Raw genomic sequence first — 16480 nt, 5'->3', positions numbered from 1 at the left:
GGGTCTGGGGATGGAACCCAGGGACATTCAACCTCCGAGCTCTACCCCTGCCCTATTTTTATTCTTTATTTTTGAAACAGGGTCTCACTAAGTTGCAGAGGGCCTCACTAAGTAGCTGAGGCTGTCCGTGGACCGCGATCCTCCAATCTCAGCCTCCCAAACGCTGGGATTACAAGCGTGCGCCACCACGCCCACCTCTCAGTTCCTCTTTTTGAATGTCACGCTAGATTTGCAGGAGGAGTCCCTGTGTAGCAGAGGCTTTTTCTTAGTGTCCACCCTTTCCCTCACCATCCCTTCTGCCTCCGAGGACCTAGATGGATACATTCCCAGATTCTCAGCCTTTGGAAAGCCCTTCTAACAGCTGAGGCAGATGAGAGATAGAGCAGGGACCTGTGGTACAGGCCTGGGATCCCAGTGGGATGCGGGGTGGGTCTGGCCTATCTGTGTATCTTGTTTTCACTTCTCAGCCTTCCCCTGCCGACATCCCCCTTTTCACTCCACTGGGACTTTCCTTTCTTTTATGGCCTCACCAGTCTCTTTTTCCCCAAAGACCCAGAACTTCTAGAAATACCTGACAGCTTCTGCTGTCTACCACTTTGAAGCACAAACAAGGAGCTCAGAGCATCTCCTTCTACTTCCTTCCCCAAAGGTATTAAGAAAACTTTTGGGTCAGAAAGAACCAAACCAACCTAAGTCCAGCCTTTCGGCCCACTTCCCTCCTCTCAGTACAGGACAGAATATTTTGTCTCTGAGGGTTTTGAAGCTTCAGGGTTTAATGATGAATCTCTGCCACACTTTATCTTCCTTCCACAGTTGCTTCCAACAACTCTGACAGGGTCAGAGCAATAAAGCATCTTCAGGAGGCGGTTGCCACGGAGACTGGAAATTGGTTTCAGGGACAGGCTGTGCTACCTATTGAGTGGCAGGGAAGGAAGCTTCTGGGCCCTTGGACGTTCAGACCAAGCATCATTAATGTTAATAGAGGAAATGTGGCCACATGAAAAGGTGGCTAATTAGATCCCAGGCCCGGTGACCTCCCTCTCCCTCTGCTACAGCCCTTTTGACTTCCCCCAGCAGGAAGCACGGCCTGTGTGAGGAGTCTGGGCTGCTGATAATTGCATTTCTGGCAGGGACGGAGAGCAGGAGTGGAGAAGCTCTGCCCCCTGCCCCACCTCTCCACAGTGGCAGTTGGCTTCTCCTGAGCAGGAGGTGGCTAATCTCTGGTGGGCCCTCCCAGAGGTTTGGGTAAAGGAATCTGTTGGCTTTTTGCAAAGAAAGTGGTCCCCGATGACATCTAGGGGTGGCTGGTTTTCCCTTGTGTCTTCTCATCTCTCAAGAGGAATCGTTGGGAAGGAAGAACTCTGCAGGAGCCAGAGGAAGCAGCCTCTGAGTGCAGGTGAGGGGAGAGAGGACACGGCCAGCCCCTCCCCATCACCCCTCCCTACTAATTCAGCCACAGTGAGAAGTTTCCTTGGCCTCTTCCACTGCTTTCCAAGGATAGGAGAAAAAGGATGTCCTGCCCACTCTTCCCTCCATGCCTGAGCTGGCAGACACTCCTCTGGACAAGGCCACAGGGGGTGGTGCAGCTCTGAGTTCACGGGTTCTATTTGGAAGATGGTGCTGCTCTGCAGTTCCTCACAACTGCTGGTGGAGGAAGATGTTTGTCACCAGCCAGCATCTTGAACCACATTTTAAGATGACAATAAAGGTTTCCAGAGAAAGTTGGAGGCTGTTTACTTTTTTAATAAATAGTTCTAGTTTTGAATGTCATGTTGTTCTTGTACTTAATTCAATCTAACTTGCCCTCTGGCTCCTAGAAAGGCTTCCTTAAGAAGGGAAGAATAGTTGCCGGGCATGGTGGTGCACGCTTGTAATCCCAGCATTCTGGAGGCTGAGACCAGAGGTTCTCGGAAGCCTCAGCTACTTAGTGAGGCCCTCTGCAACTCAGTGAGACCCGGTTTCAAAATAAAGAATAAGAAATAGGGCAGAGACTGTAGCTCGGAAGTCAAATGCTCCTGGGTTCCATCCCCAGACCCGCCAAAAAAAAAAAAGGAAGAATGAAGCTGGGCGTGGTTGCACATGCTTGTAATCCCAGTACTTGAGAGGCAGAGACAGGATCACAGGTTAGAGAACAGCCTCAGCGAGTAGTGAGATCCTGTTTCAAAATAAAAAAAATTTTTTTTAAATGAGGTATAATGTTTCTGGGTTCCATCCCCAGTACCACCACCAAAAAAAAAAAAAAAAAAATTCTTCGAGGTCAAGAACTGTTGCACTGTCTCCTGTTTGAAGCCATTCTAATTCCAGTAGAGGCTCTGTCTGGGCCTGTGAGCCTAGCATTTGGGCTTTCCCTTATACACAATTACTTGAGTATTGGTTATTTCAATTTACATATTCTAAAATAAGTATGGAGCTGACCTGGTATTTTTCTCTAGCCTGCCTGGACAGTATAGAATGGAGTGTTTGTCTGCTTCTGAGACAGCTGAGTGGCCCACCATTGTAGCATCTTGCCATTTTCTTTTAACAGAGGCCTCGCCTCAACCTGGCCCTCAGTTATCAGGAATGACGGTGGGAGCTGACCTGAGTGCTGGGCAGTGGTGGGGAAAGAGGGGAGGACCACTGCACCGTGATGTTGGAGGCCTAACTGCCACCCTTAGGGCCAAGAGTAGCAGGCGGCAAGCTGGGATCGAGGGAAGATGCAGCTCCTCAGGAGCCGGAACATGCAGCTCCTCAGGAGCCGGAACATGCTAAGACAGGCAGGCCAGAAACAGACCAGACAAGGCCTGCACAGCTTGGTGTATGAAGCCTCAGCATGTGATATTTAATTCTCATAAAGGCCCAGTGAAATCAGTCATGTCTTTGTCTCTGTCCTGATGTACGTTCTGCATAATATACCCACAGCTCAGTTAGGAACCCATTCTTCCTGGTTCAAGGTGTGCCCCGAGAAGGGGTAGTGGATGAGAACACAGGCTTTCCCTGATCCAGGCCACACCTGCATGCATCTGAGGCAGATGCCGAATGTGGGAGAGCTCAGCCTCTAGACCGCCCCAGCCCTCCGTGCTTTCAGACGCTGCCTGGACTGGCTGCGGTCTTCCACCCTCACTGTGTAGGCCAGGCCTGGCTCTCAGGCCTTCCTCCAAGGGGAGCAGGCTTTGAGGCACACTTAGGCCTTCCCTCTTGCCTTCCTCTGGCTTCGGGAAGGCAGAGGGAAAACATGGGTTTTAGTGACAACCCCGCCACTTACTAAGGTCACCACCATGTCCAAAGGAGAAAGGAGACAAGAAGGGTGCTCTGTTGCTACAAAGCGCAAGCCGAGTAGCACAGAGTGGGGGCCTTAGACCTACGAGTGCGGCCGCACGGCACTGGCCTCTGAGCACTGCAGGTGGAGATCGCCAGGGAAACGTGTAGCCTGCCACACCTGGGTATGGGGCCATGGGATCTAACTGGAAATTTGTCCCCTTTTTCCTTTGGCCTCTGTCTCTTTGTGCTCTTGCTTGGAGATCTCTCAGACTTCAAGACAGGCTGTTCCAGGCTGCACCAAAGGCTTGTTCTGCTCCAGCCCAAGGACTCAGATGTATGGGGAGATGGGGAACAGTGGAATAAAGGACCCCAACTCCACGCTGGGAAGGAGAGTAGCTAGATGACTTCGTGGGACCTGGCTAGGATCAGGACTCCAGTCCTGATTTGGGGCCAGAAGGAGTTTTCGAAGGCAAGGACTCAAGCTGGGCATGGTGGTGCACACTTGTAATCCCAGTACTTGGGAGGCTGAGACAGGAGGATCACAGGGTTGGCAGCCAGCCTCGGCTAACTAGTGAGGCCCTCAGCAATTTAGTGAGACCCTGTTTCAAAATAAAGAGTAAAAAATAGGGTTGGGGATGTAGCTTGGAGGTAGAATGCCCCTGGGTTCAATCTCTAGTACTAAAAAAACAACAAAACAAACAAACAAACTCAGCACTCTAGGTCCAGCACAGGGCTGACCCCAAGATGTCGCCTGTCCATAACAAATGACCCAAGAATACCAAAGAGATGGACTGAGAAGCTGCTAAGGTCTTGTCACTCAATCCCCTGACGGTATAGCTGAGGCCCAGAGAGACGTGGATGGACTGAGGAGAGCTGCTCAGAGGCTCAAAAGTAATGAAAGGTAAAATAAGGATGGGAGTGGGTTTGCTCTCCAAAACCTGGGCCACTTGACCTGGGCTGGGGCCAAAGGACCTTTCATGCTAGTTTTGACAGGTGGCCCTCTATGCACCCTGGGTGGTAGGCATAAAACTATCACCTAGAATTTTATTTATTCTTTATTTGTACTGGGGATTGAATTCAGAGTCATTCTACCTCCTAGCTACACCCTTAGCCCTATTTTTTATTTTTATTTTGAGACAGTCTCACTACTAGTTGAGGCTGACCTCAAACCTGCAATCCTCCTGTCTCAGCCTCCCAAGGACTGGGATTACAAGTGTGTGCCATTGCACCCAGCTTTAGACTTCTATTTTTTTAAAAAAATTAAGTCATGATTTTTAATCATGCAGTGTCTACGTAGTGCAACACTAGTGGCACAGGCTAAGATTGGAACTAGAACTCACAGATTTCCAGAAATGGGGTCTCAGAAAAACCCAGGCTGGGCTGGAGATGTCTGTAGTCTGGACACAAGACTGAGAGCCCTAGTGGCTTCCAAGGTGTGCCAGGACCGTCAGACGCAGAGCTTGGGCAGAGGGACCCCGCAGCCTCAGCCTTTTGTGCAGGTAGATGGCCTGGTGCCAACCGGTCCAAGTTGGGCAGCAGGAAACAGCCATCCGGCAGAATTTGGGCAGAGACCATGTGCCCAAGAGGCATCAGCTTAAAAGCCTCCAGGCAGTGTGGCATGCAGCACCTGCCTAAGGTGATCAGATGCAACACAGTCCTCTTGGCACTCCTGACCCTAAGGAGGGCATGGTAATATCACTGATTTCTGAGCGATTAACAGTCCGTTAAACTCTGAAACATGGATATTTCCCATCCCTCCGTGTCACCTCTGGCCAAGGTGGTGGCAGAGGGAGCGCTTCGCCTGGCTGGACGGGAGGAGGGCGGGAGCCGCGGTTGCTTTAAAGGGCGGCTCTCGAGCTGCGGGGCACCGGGCGCAGCAGTCCAGCCGGGGTCCCCGGAAGCGCCCGCGGGGCCAGCACCAGCGAGGGTGCCTCCACCTATCGCAGGCTGCCCGCATCTTCCCTCTGCTCCAGCCAGGCAGGGAGCGGCTGCTGGGCCCCGCCCGCCCGGGAATGGCGCAGCACGTGCGGTGATGCACCCGCGCCCCAGGGTCCCAGCTCTGCGTCCCGCGTCCTGGGGAGAGCATGGAGCGCCCGGAGCCGGAGCTGATCCGTCAGAGCTGGCGGGCGGTAAGCCGCAGCCCGCTGGAGCACGGCACCATCCTGTTCGCCAGGTGAGGGATGCTGAGCGCCCCGGGGGTGCGGACCGAAGGATACCTCCTGGGAGGGGGGAAAGCGGCCAGCGTGGGGCGTGGGGGCGCTGGGGAGCCTGCCGGAGGTGCGCAGGAGGAGGACCGGTGGCGCATCCCCTTCTGCTCGTGCGCGTCTTGCGAACCCGCGCGGCACACCTGGCTCCCGGCTGGGCTCGCCCGGGGCAGGTGCAGTCCTCCACGTGGATCTAGTGACGCCAGCCCCTCGCTGTGCCACATGGGTCCCGTGCTGTACCGACCCCTGCTTCTTGAGTGCTCTTTGGGTGGGGGCTGCAGGGTGCCCACCGCTGCCCATAGCAGACCAGCTTGCCAGGTGCCTGGCCCCTAGGGCAGGCTCCTACGCTCCTGTGTGGACAGCGGCCACTGAGTCAGGGCCCCGAGAGGGTGTACTTCCAACAATCAACAGAAAGATAAACCCAGGAAAGAACCAGGTTAGGACCTGAGAACCACCAGGGGAGGAATAACAAAGGCCCAGTGTCACCAGGGGAAGAGAGTAAGGGGTCTCATGGGAGCTCCAGGGAAGGGAAGGGAAGGCTACTTTTCAGCCTCACCTTGGGGCTGTCTCCACAACCCCTCTCCTCTACCGTCAGCAACAGGGCATTGCTTTCTACCTCTTGGGTTTTTAGGATCCTCAGCTCCGTAGGCCAGACCAAACTAGTGTGTGTGTGTGTGTGTGTGTGTGTGTGTGTGTGTGTGTGTGTTTTACTGGGGATTGAGCCCCTGAGTATTCGAACTCAGAGCTACACCCTTAGTCCTATTTTTATTCTTTATTTTGTAACAGGGTCTCACTGAGTTGCGGAGGGCTAAGTTGCTGAGGCTGGCTTCTAAGTTGCAATCCTCCTGTCTCGGCCTCCCAAGTACTGGGATTACAAGTGTGTGCCATCATGCCTTGGCTCAAAATGTCCTCTTTTTTTTTTTTTTTTTTGGTGGGGGAGGTTGTGGTACTGAGGATTGAACCCAGGGGACTTTCTACCTCTGAGCTACACACTCAGCCCTGTTTCATTTTTTATTTTGAAACAGGGTCTCACTAGGTTGATGAGAGCCTCATTACTTGCTGAGGCTGTCCTTGAACCTGTGATCCTCCTGGCTCAGCCTCCCAAGTACTTGGATTACAAGTATGTGCCACCACACCCGGTTCCAAAACTCCTGACCTTTTGTAGCTCTCTCCCCACCAAGAGAAAAAGGGAATAAATTCACACAGCTACACAAAGCAGAGTCGCAGAGTTGTACCAAAACGTGAGCTGATCTGCATGAGGCTGACAGCTGCCGGGTGTACCTCCTGGCTTGCCCCAAGCTCACTTTCCCTCTGGCACCCACTGTGGCTCCACTACTTTCGAACTGTGCCACCTTAGGCAGGTTGCTTAGCCTCTGGGCTTGTTTCCATTGCTTAAAATTGTGAGGGCTACACAATTCTGAGTTAACCCCATGCAAAGTACCCAGGGCTCAGTGAGTTGTTCTTGATAATACAGCTACTCATCAGAGCCTTTTCAAACATGTGGAGACTGGAAGCTTCTGACCCAAGAGCAGGAGAGAGAGAGAAGAGGGCTTTCTCTTCCCTCTAATGAAACTCCAGGTTTCCTACCTGAGGACCCCTTCCTGTCCCAAACCACACCCTTCAACTACTCACGGAGGGGCTTCTGTATCCAGGCACTGTAAGAGGCTGGAGGGTCCGTGGCCCCCTTGAGGATGCCCGCAGAGCCTGGGAAGGGCCGAGGGGGGCCTGCAAGGCTGGCAGGGCCTGGCGGGAGGGTCTGCTGTGGTTTATAGCCAGAATGACAGCCCCCCCTCCCCACTGGCTCAGCCAGCTCACACCTGTGTTCACCCCCACAGACTGTTTGACCTGGAACCCAACCTGCTGCCCCTCTTCCAGTACAATGGCCGCCAGTTCTCCAGCCCAGAGGACTGCCTCTCCTCCCCCGAGTTCCTGGACCACATCAGGAAGGTGAGGGGGAGGCAGGCCCATGGTGGCCTCTGGGATCCAGCCAAGCACCTTCCAGGAGAGTAGGAGGGGCAATTACTTCTGCCCAGGCTTGCTCCAACCCCCACCCCACTGCTCCCCCATGCGGGGGTCGCTGCTCCCTACACCCCCGCCATGCTCTCGGCCTGTCCCCCGGCACCCAAAAGTTGTGCTGGCACAATCCTGGCCATCGGAGGCCACCTACCTAGGCCAACCAGGCTGAGGTTTTCTTAGAGGCTTGTGGCTCTCACAGGGCCTCAGTTTCCCCTCATGCTAGGAAGACAACACTGCTTTGAGGACCCGCCGAGGTAAAGGACGTCCTTCATGGGTTGGACCACCATGCACTGAGCACCTGCTGTATGCAGACACAGGCTGCCAGTTCTCCCCTGATCCTGACCACAGAGGTCTGGCGGGCCTCTCCTCCCTCTGGCTGGACCCTGGGCTCTGGGCCGTGGTGGCGTGCAGGTGGGTCGCCCTGTTACTGCTGTCTCCACTGTGCAGGTGATGCTCGTGATCGACACTGCAGTGACCAACGTGGAGGACCTGTCCGCGCTGGAGGAGTACCTGGCCGGCCTGGGCAGGAAGCACCGGGCTGTGGGTGTGCAGCTCAGCTCCTTCTCGGTGGGTATTGGGGCTCTGACCTGGGCCCGCCATTCTCTCCTGGTCCTTCCCATCCTCCTGTTCTCTCCCCCATGCCCCTTGCTTCAGATGACCAGGACTGGGGTCTACCTCTGTTAGTGCCTGCTGTGTGACTCTGGTGCCAGCTTGACCTCTCTGAGCCTCTGAGTTCTTTTCTTGAATTGGCTTCTTTTAGAATCCTAAACATTCAGGAGCTTCTGAAACTTGCTCATCTGCTGGGCTTTCAGTTGCTGGGTATGAAACACCCCAAAACATACTGGCTTGAAGCTCTGGTTTCTGATTTCTCGTGGCTGGGCTCAAGGGGGCGGTTGGAGTCAGCCATGTGTTGTATCTAGCTAGGAGCTCAGCAGGGACTGGGATGTCCCCAGTGGCCTGGGACCTCTCATCATTCAGCAGTCTAGCTGAGCTTCAGGGAAGGGCAGCTGATCCAAGAGGACAAGCCCCCATGTGCACATTATTCGCTGGCGTTCCATTGGCCAGAGCCAGTCATGTGGATCAGCTGGGCATCCATGACAGAGCATCCTACCTGGGGCCAGAAGCCTCCAGCTGTGCCCCAGAGCACAACCACCTTGCCAGACAGTGACACCCTGTGGAAGGGGCAGTATCGGTCCATCCCAGCGCCAGCACAGTGCCTGGTCCTTAGACAACAGTTAGCAATGTTTATGGAATGAGCAGACCTCATTGAATTTGATTAATAACAAAGGAGAGCATAATTATCACTGAAAGCTTACTGTATGCAGATGCTATGCTAAGAACGTTTCATAGACCCCCCACAATATCCCAGCAAACCCAGGACTTGGAGCTTTTACTTTTTCTCCTTAAGGATGAAGCGGCTGAGGCTCAGAGAGGTTATGCAACTCACCCAAGGCTACTCAGCTTGTAGGTGGTCAGAATTTGAATTCAGGTCTATCTGACTCCAGAGCCTCGACTCAACTCTCCATGATTACTGCCTTGCAAGGGAGGAAACTGAGGCGCGGGGGCAATGACTCGGCCAGGCAGCACTTGGCCCCTCTCATGGGGTGATTGCAGAGCTAAGAGTGGGTAAAATGCTGTGCTCACTGTAAGGTCTCATATTTAGGGGGAGGGAGGGCACAGTGGGGCACCCAAGGACTGGGCTAGGACCCTGCTCAGGAAGCCTGAGCCTTTGCAGCAGAGGAGGAGGGCCCAGCAGCCTCCTTTCTCACCTGCGGGATGGGCCAGTGCGTTCCTGCCCGAGGATGACGAGCTGGCCCTTACCTCCGCAGACAGTGGGCGAATCCCTGCTCTACATGCTGGAGAAGTGTCTGGGTGCTGCCTTCACCCCGGCCACGCGGGCCGCCTGGAGCCAGCTCTACGGGGCGGTGGTGCAGGCCATGAGCCGGGGCTGGGACGGAGAGTAAGAGGCGACCCCGCTCAGCGGCCCCCAGCTGTCTGTGTCTATCTGTTGGTCCGTGTCTGCTGTAGCCCAGGCTCCCTGCGTCTTGGTCCTTGTCCCCTTGGCCATCCTGGAGAGGCGATGGATCAGGCTATGTCTCAGTCCCCCTCCCAGTGCAGAAGAAGTGGTTTATTCCCTCAGTAGGAAGGAGAGGGCGCTGGGTTCCCCATCCTGTAGCCTCTTCTCTGCCTGCCTTTTAACCCCTCTGGCACCCCCTCCAGCTTCATGAGGAGGAGCAGAGTTTGGATGGCAGAGGCGGCATGGGGACAGGAGGGGGACTTTGAGAGCGCGGGATCTTCTGCCTGCCCACCCTCCTGGGTAAGCCCCGGTCAAGGCAGATTAGGAGCTGGCTGCCCAGGTCTGTGATGCTCTCCTGGGGAGGGGGGGCTTTTCACAGTAGAAGAGAAAGCACAGCTCAGCCTTGTGGGAGGGGCGGGCATCCCAGGAAGTGGAGTGGGAGTGGGACCCGAGGTTGGTGTCAGGGCTCCGCTTTCAGATGCCTCCGGACAGAACAATTTTCTCTTGGCAGAACTTTGGGGCCTCTCTCAGCACTTTTAGTGAGAGCTCCCAGATATTGCTCCCGGGGAACCCAGCAGCCAGCAGGGTGAGGAGGGGTTTGGAAGGCAGGGTGGAGGGGCGACCCACGCCAGAGAGACGGGAGTCCCGTCTTCCTCCCCATCCCACTCCGCCTTCTTTCTGCTCCCTAACATTGAATGCCTGCCCTGGGCACTCACCTGGGCAGGTGGGTAGAAGGGGGAGCTGCAGGAAGAACCCCCTGCCCAGCCCCTGGCCACCTGCCCTTCTCTTTGCTCTGTGCTGTGGTTCAGAAACTCACCAGGAATAAACCTGTTCTGTGTGCCTGTCTGCCACTCAGAGACTGGTCTTTTCTCGCACCTCACTCCTGCTGGGTGAAGCGCAGGGCAGAGGGGCTTAGGGCGGAAGGGAGGATGCCACCAGCGGGTCAAGATCAGAGCGGGGAGGTGACGGCAGTGGTGGGGATGGCGCTATGGATGGCCAGCAGGCCTCCCAGCCCTGTCCCTCCTGTCTCGCATCTGGGCAGCACTGCAGGGCGGGGTGGCGCTGGCCCCGGGATGTGTGGGTGTGTTGCTGGGCCCACACGCTGGAGGTGACAGCCACAGGGTGGGAGCAGCCCAGTCCCTGCACCTCTGCCCGGAGAGGGCACCGCTCAGCAGGATCACCCATGTGGAATTTTACAACATAAACTTTTGTGTTTGTGCCATTATGCATTTCGGTTGGTCAGTTACAGAGCGTGCGTGTGCGCGCGCACACACACACACACACACACACACACACACACACACTCAAAGCCTCAGTGCAAAGCCATCCGTGGTCAGGGGTTTGGGAGCTGGAGGGGGGCACTGAGTGGCCACCACCCAAGGGGGCTTGCAGTGAACCCCCATGGGCTCTGGCGTCTCTGTGTGGGCCTGGAGCTGGGCCAGGAATGGCTGCTGGGGCTGCCCTCGCCCTGGGCTTTGGTCTTCAGCCCACACAACTGTAGCTGTCGCCTGCAGGACTGCGTGACCACAGATTTTGGCTCAGCAACATGTTGGAAATACTGATCCTGCCATAGCACTGAAATCATTTTCTGCAGCCCTTGTAGGCTCCAGGGACACATTAGCCTCGTCACCATGGGAACTAATCACAGCTCAGACTGGCCTAAAGCCCCGAGTGGGTAAGCCCCACTCAGGTGACGGGTGATGTGGCCTTGTAAGGGTCAGACACCCTCCTCTGGCCCATGTCTTGAGCCAGTTATGGTTTAATGGGTACAGAGCCTCAGATTCACTAGATGAAATGTCATGGAGATGACTGGAGATGGTGGTTGCAAATTATAAATAAATGCACTTAATATCACTGAACTATACACTTCAAAACGGTTAAGATGAGCCAGGCATGGTGGCACATGCCTGTAAACCCAGTACTTGGGAGGCTGAGACAGGTGATTGTGAGTTTGAAGCCAGCCTCAGCAATTTAAGCCCTCAGCAGCTTAGTGAAGAAAAAAAAAAAAATAGGGCTGGGGGTGTGGCTCAGAGGTAGAATGCCCCAGGATTCAATCCCCATTACCACAAAAATAAGTAATTAAAATATTAAAAATGAAAAGGGCTGGGGGTGTGGCTCAGAGGTAGAATGCCCCTGAGTTCCATCCCCAGTGCCATGCCCCTTCCTCTATCACTGGAGTAAAACTGGAGTCCTAACCCAGGCCTGCAAGCCCCCTCGTTCCTCTCGTCCTTGTGCTTGCTCTGCTGGCCTCCTCGCTGCCCTTTGTGGCCTGTGCTGTCCCCACAGACCCTCAGCCTCGTCTCGCCCCATGGACCCCCCCCCCCGCCCCAGTCACTGCCTGTCCTCACCGGCTTCGTCCTTCAAAGCCTTGTCCCTGCCTGAATTGGGAGCTTCTTGGGAGCTTCTGTTGCGTCGAGAGCCGCTTTGGGTTTTGTATTTGGAGGAGAGGGAAGAGGAGGGTTTCTTCACCCTGTCCCTGGAGGTGACCAGGTGGGTCAGATGGGCCCCTGAGGCCTTGTGTGTCATAGTTGTGCTTATTGCAAAGACAGATCATTGTGACAGAGGTGGTGTCCGAGGAGGCACCGGTCACTACTTAAAGCTGAGTTGGTGAGACGCTGAGATCTCTGCGGGCAGGTGCGCCAAGCCTGGCCTTGCTTTCCTTGTCCGCTCTCCTCTCCCTACAGGTTACAAGCCACAGAACCTTTCTGAAACAGAGGTGATGGTCACCACCCCAGAAATTTTGGGTTACCCAAGGATAGGGCCTGGGCCCGGGGGTGGGAGTGGTTGAAGTCTCTCAGGAGACGCCCATTTTGGACCAACTCCCAGCCAACTCCCAGCCACTGAGGCTTAAGCGATGCTGGGCTGCTCTTTGACCAGACCGAGGGACCATCATATGTTCAGAAGACAGCCTCTGATGGGCAGGCCTGGAGCTTATATTTCCTTTACATAAACCAGGCTCCCTGAACCCCCAGGGCCTTCCACTGAGCAGACCTAGAAACCTGGAGGCGACCCAGTATGGAGGCTCCTTAGGCCAGACCGGAGCTGCTTCCAGTGTGGGGCCTTGGGAGGGGGGCTGGGAGCTGTGCCAGGGCTCTCCATGGCCACTCTGGGCAGCCTGGGCACTCCTGCGTCCTCCCAGGCCTGTTCAGTGCTCAGCACAGTGGGCCTCCTGGTGCTTCCAAGCCCTCATGGACGCAGCACAGTGGCTGGCATCCTGAGCCTCCCTCCAATTAGACTTCCTCCTTGCTCTGCTCCCTGTCCCACCCACAGCCAGGAATACCCACCACGTGGGCCTCTGGGCCTTCCTGGCCTGCTGAGCAGTCGGCAAGTCTATCCTCACAGGGCCCCACCTATGGGCTCCAGGCCTCCTCCTTTGACTTCTTTATGTCTTTTCATGTCTCTCTTTGCTGAGCTGAGTCCCCTCAGAGGGCTGCTGAGCCAAGAGATGGTTCAGGGCCTGTCCCTGGCCCCTGGGAGGGGACCCCAAGAGGCAGCTATCACAAGAGTGCATGAACCCCAGAAGACAGTCCTTTTCCTGCAGCAGCCACCAGCCCACCTGGCCCAGGGAGTCTGCGCAGGCCCTCTGTCCCTAGAATTCAGCTGCCCTGGTGAGTTTCATCTGGTTTGACCTGGAGGAGTGCTTCTGAGGGGAGAGGGACAGGAGGAAGAGCTGTGCTCCAAGCCCAGGCTCACACTGCGGTGGCCTTTGAGCCAGCACCCACCGATGGGTACGAGCGCTTCAGCATGTGAGGGGAACCGTCCCCAGACAGCTGCTCCAACATCGTCATCCTCTGTTCCCTCAGGGAGCAGTGAAGGAGCCCCCTGCCCGCAGTCCAGTGTGTTTTTTTAGTAATAGGGCAGAGCACAGACCTCATGTCCTCCTACTTGCGCGCGCGCGCGCGCGTGTGTGTGTGTGTGTGTACTGGGGATGGAACCCAGGGACATTCTACCTCCGAGCTACACCCCCAGCCCTACTTTTTATTTATTTTGAAGCAGGGTCTCACTAAGCTTCAGAGGGCCTAAGTAGATGAGGCTGGCTGTGAACCGGTGATCCCCCATCAGCCTCCCAAGTATTGGGATTACAAGTGTGTGTCACCACGCCCGGCTCCTACTCCTCTTTGAGTGAGGTGACCAGCCCTGGGTCATTCAGCAGGCTAGAAGTTGGGCTGGCACTGAGCCACCTAACTGAGAGGCAGGTACCCCCAGGTAGAGAAGTCTTCTTGTCACAGGCATTTCCTGTCCTGCCATGCTCAGCCTCTCCTCCATCTCCCTGTTCCTCATGAGACACAGATCAGAGCCCCGTCCGCCACTCTTGCTGAAGGCCTCAGGCCTGGCACTCATCCAGGGCTTTCTGCTGCCCGGGGCAGGCTGCTCTAATGGCTTCCCAGGGGGCTCAAGGGCCAGAAAGTTCTTCCTACTGCACAACAGAGGGAGGCAGAGGCCATTTCTGCCTCTCCAGACCTTCTGGTGAGGGGACAGGGCCAGCCAAGGCCTCAGTGGTGACGGGAAAGCAGAAAGGGCAGCTCTGGCCCCAGCAGCAAAAGCCCCCGCTCATGTGAGGCGGCGTGGCACCCTGGCCCGGCGACCTCAGAAGTTATCCAAAGGGTAGAGAAGACGTGCTGGGCTGGCCCAGATGCACAGGCGCAGGCTGGCAGAAGTTGGGGGGACTCGTTTATTCAAGGCACAGTCATAGCATTGATAACAAGAAGGTTCAGCATTCTGGCACATTCCTTTAGTGGTGGTGGCCAAGGCTAGCCCACAGCCCCTCCAGGGCCCCCGAGGATGCAATGCTGCTGATAGGCACTTTGCTTCCAGAGGCAGCTGAGGGACAGCCAGGAAGGGGTAGGGCAGCTCCAGGCCCTGGGGAGGGCCCCTCTGGGAGGCTTAGGCCCTACTGGGTCCCCCAGGAGGCAGCTTCCTCCAGAAAGAGTCAAGGGGATGAATTTGGGGTGGGGCAGGGCGAGGGTGGTAGGCAGAGGCCAACGGGCGAGGGAGGGTCTGGAGGTGGCCTGTGAGGACCTGAAGGAGGCTAAGGCCCAGCTGGCCGGGCAAGACCTTGTCCCGGAGGAACAGAGAAGCCAGGGGAGTCTGGCACTTTCCCAACATTCACACCAGACTGTGCTTGACCCTAGTTCAGAGGGGGAACCCACTGATGCCCCCGCTACCTTTCTGCAGGACCTTGTCCACATGCAGCTTCCTTGGGCTGCAGGGGGAGGGTGGGGAGGGCCAGCGGCAGGACCAGTGGCCACCGTGCAGCAGGGCGGCGGTGCAGAGAGCAGTGCCCTGGAAGGAGGGGCCGGGCCGGCTTCTGGCAGCGCCACTTCTCTGTGCCAAAGACCCACTGGGGGAGCAGAGCCCCGAGCTGGGCACCCCTTCTTCAGGCAGTCTCTCTCTATGCCTGACCCTTTGCTACAAAAAGGTTCTTCTCCTCCTTGGTTGCTGAAATTCCAGAGGGGGGCCCTGGAAGGCCTGGATGGGTATAATTTTCCTTTTATTCCAGACTGGACAAGGACTTGGAGATGGCCTCCTCCCCGACTGACCTAAAGTCTCTGGAAAGATCCTGCATGCCAAAGTTTGGGCCAAGTCCCGGGAGTTCGGTACTGCCTGCCTACCTCAAGCAACTGTTTCTCACCTTGGGTGAAGCTTGAAGCTGGGGATGTGGGCAGAGTTGGACCAGAGATGAGCCTGGCATTCAGGGCAGCAGTGTGCCTGAGACGCTGAGGTGATGGGAGGTTTGCCCCACCAGGGTGGGACCAGATCTCTGGAGTTGGGGCATGAGAGACCCCCAAGTGCACAGACCCCATGCACCTGGGCTTGCGTGGTTCACTGAGGCCCCAGCTCTCCTTGTCTGCCCTGGCGGGGTCACAAGGTGGTTCTGATGGCAGCCTGATCCAACAGGCCGAGGCCGGTGGCCCCCGGCTGTGGCAGAGATGCTGAGGGTCACCACAGAGTTCATGATTCAGCTCTTCCGGGCCTCAGGTGGAGGCAGCCCTGGGTGGGCTTCTCCACGGGGGATGTACCCCTCACCCCACCCACCCCTACAGGGCTGGAGTGCTGTTGGAAGCATCTGCAGTGTTCAGAGGCCACTTGGGTGTGGCCTTCAGAGCAGGATGCAGGGCAGCCCTAAGAAGAGAGGAAGGGTCCTACTTGGAGGGCAGGGATTTTGAAGCCTGGGTTTCTTACCCTGAGCTGCTACCCATCTTGGCCAAGCTGGACGGCCCAGCACTTGGATGGGTGGAAGCCAGGGAAGCTCTTAATGGCCACCTCCTTGGCTCTGGGGACCTTCTCATTCAACCCAGGGCTTGGGCGGGTACATCTGGTTTCTCCCCAAGTTTTAGGAAGAGGACTCTTCTTGAATTCTGCCTCTGCCCCTCTCCAACACACAGCAACCAGCAAGAACTAACCGTGGTTTCCTTCGTTATGACACACATAGGCCTCGTTTAATGAGCCCAGGTGACCTTGTCCCAGGTGCCCCTGTGAGAAAAATAAGGTACCCCCCCTGCCCCATGCTGCTCCTGGAGCTGAGGAAGCAGAAGGGGCTCAGTCGCCTGTTCTCAGGTCAGTGCTGTCGTGATAAGGCTCAGCTCACAGCAGCCTGTACCTTTGCCTCCTCAGACACAGAGGAGGCCTGGGGGGTGCAGCAGCAGGTGCCCCCTGAAGGGCAGCTGGAGCGGGGGTGGAGACCCCGAGAGTCTTCAGTGGGCTTCTTCCTGCCTCCTTCCTCACTCACGCCTTCTCCATCTTGACTCCAGCAAGGTCCCCCAGCATTCTGACTGTGTCCTGCTTTCTCCCAAGACACAGTGTTCTCCTCCTCTGTCCTTCTCAGGATCCCAGGACACTGCCCCACACTTTCTGTTCTAGGACAGTGTCTCCATGTGGCCATGGCCGGGCAGTAGGTGTCTCCATCCAGAGTGTCCCAAAGTCTGCGGGAGGAAGCAGGGAAGGCCAGGCCGCCCACCTGCCTCCCCCCCACCAGGTCTCCCCTGGCCCCTGGCTAGAGTCCTGG

The 16480-nt window shown here is 56.3% G+C and overlaps 1 protein-coding gene across 2 annotated transcripts; it reads left to right on the top strand.

The window, feature by feature from the left end:
• Positions 1–5321: 5321 nt before the first annotated feature.
• NGB (neuroglobin) lies at positions 5322–9421 on the top strand (the record flags this gene model as incomplete). 2 transcript variants are annotated; one of them, XM_080708319.1, is made up of 4 exons in its annotated part: positions 5322–5410; positions 7277–7388; positions 7905–8024; positions 9287–9421. In XM_080708319.1, 4 exons carry the CDS (start codon positions 5322–5324, stop codon positions 9419–9421), a joined length of 456 nt encoding a protein of 151 aa, XP_080564445.1. The 2 variants fall into 2 exon arrangements, with proteins under 2 accessions (XP_080564445.1, XP_080564444.1); XM_080708318.1 differs by having other exon boundaries at positions 7905–8036.
• Positions 9422–16480: the final 7059 nt, after the last annotated feature.

The sequence above is a fragment of the Muscardinus avellanarius genome (assembly GCF_963383645.1).
Source record: "Muscardinus avellanarius genome assembly, chromosome: 12".
Classification (NCBI taxonomy): domain Eukaryota; kingdom Metazoa; phylum Chordata; class Mammalia; order Rodentia; family Gliridae; genus Muscardinus; species Muscardinus avellanarius.
The sequence above is the reverse complement of the archived record's forward strand: the minus strand, read 5'-3'. Positions and strand labels throughout refer to the sequence as shown.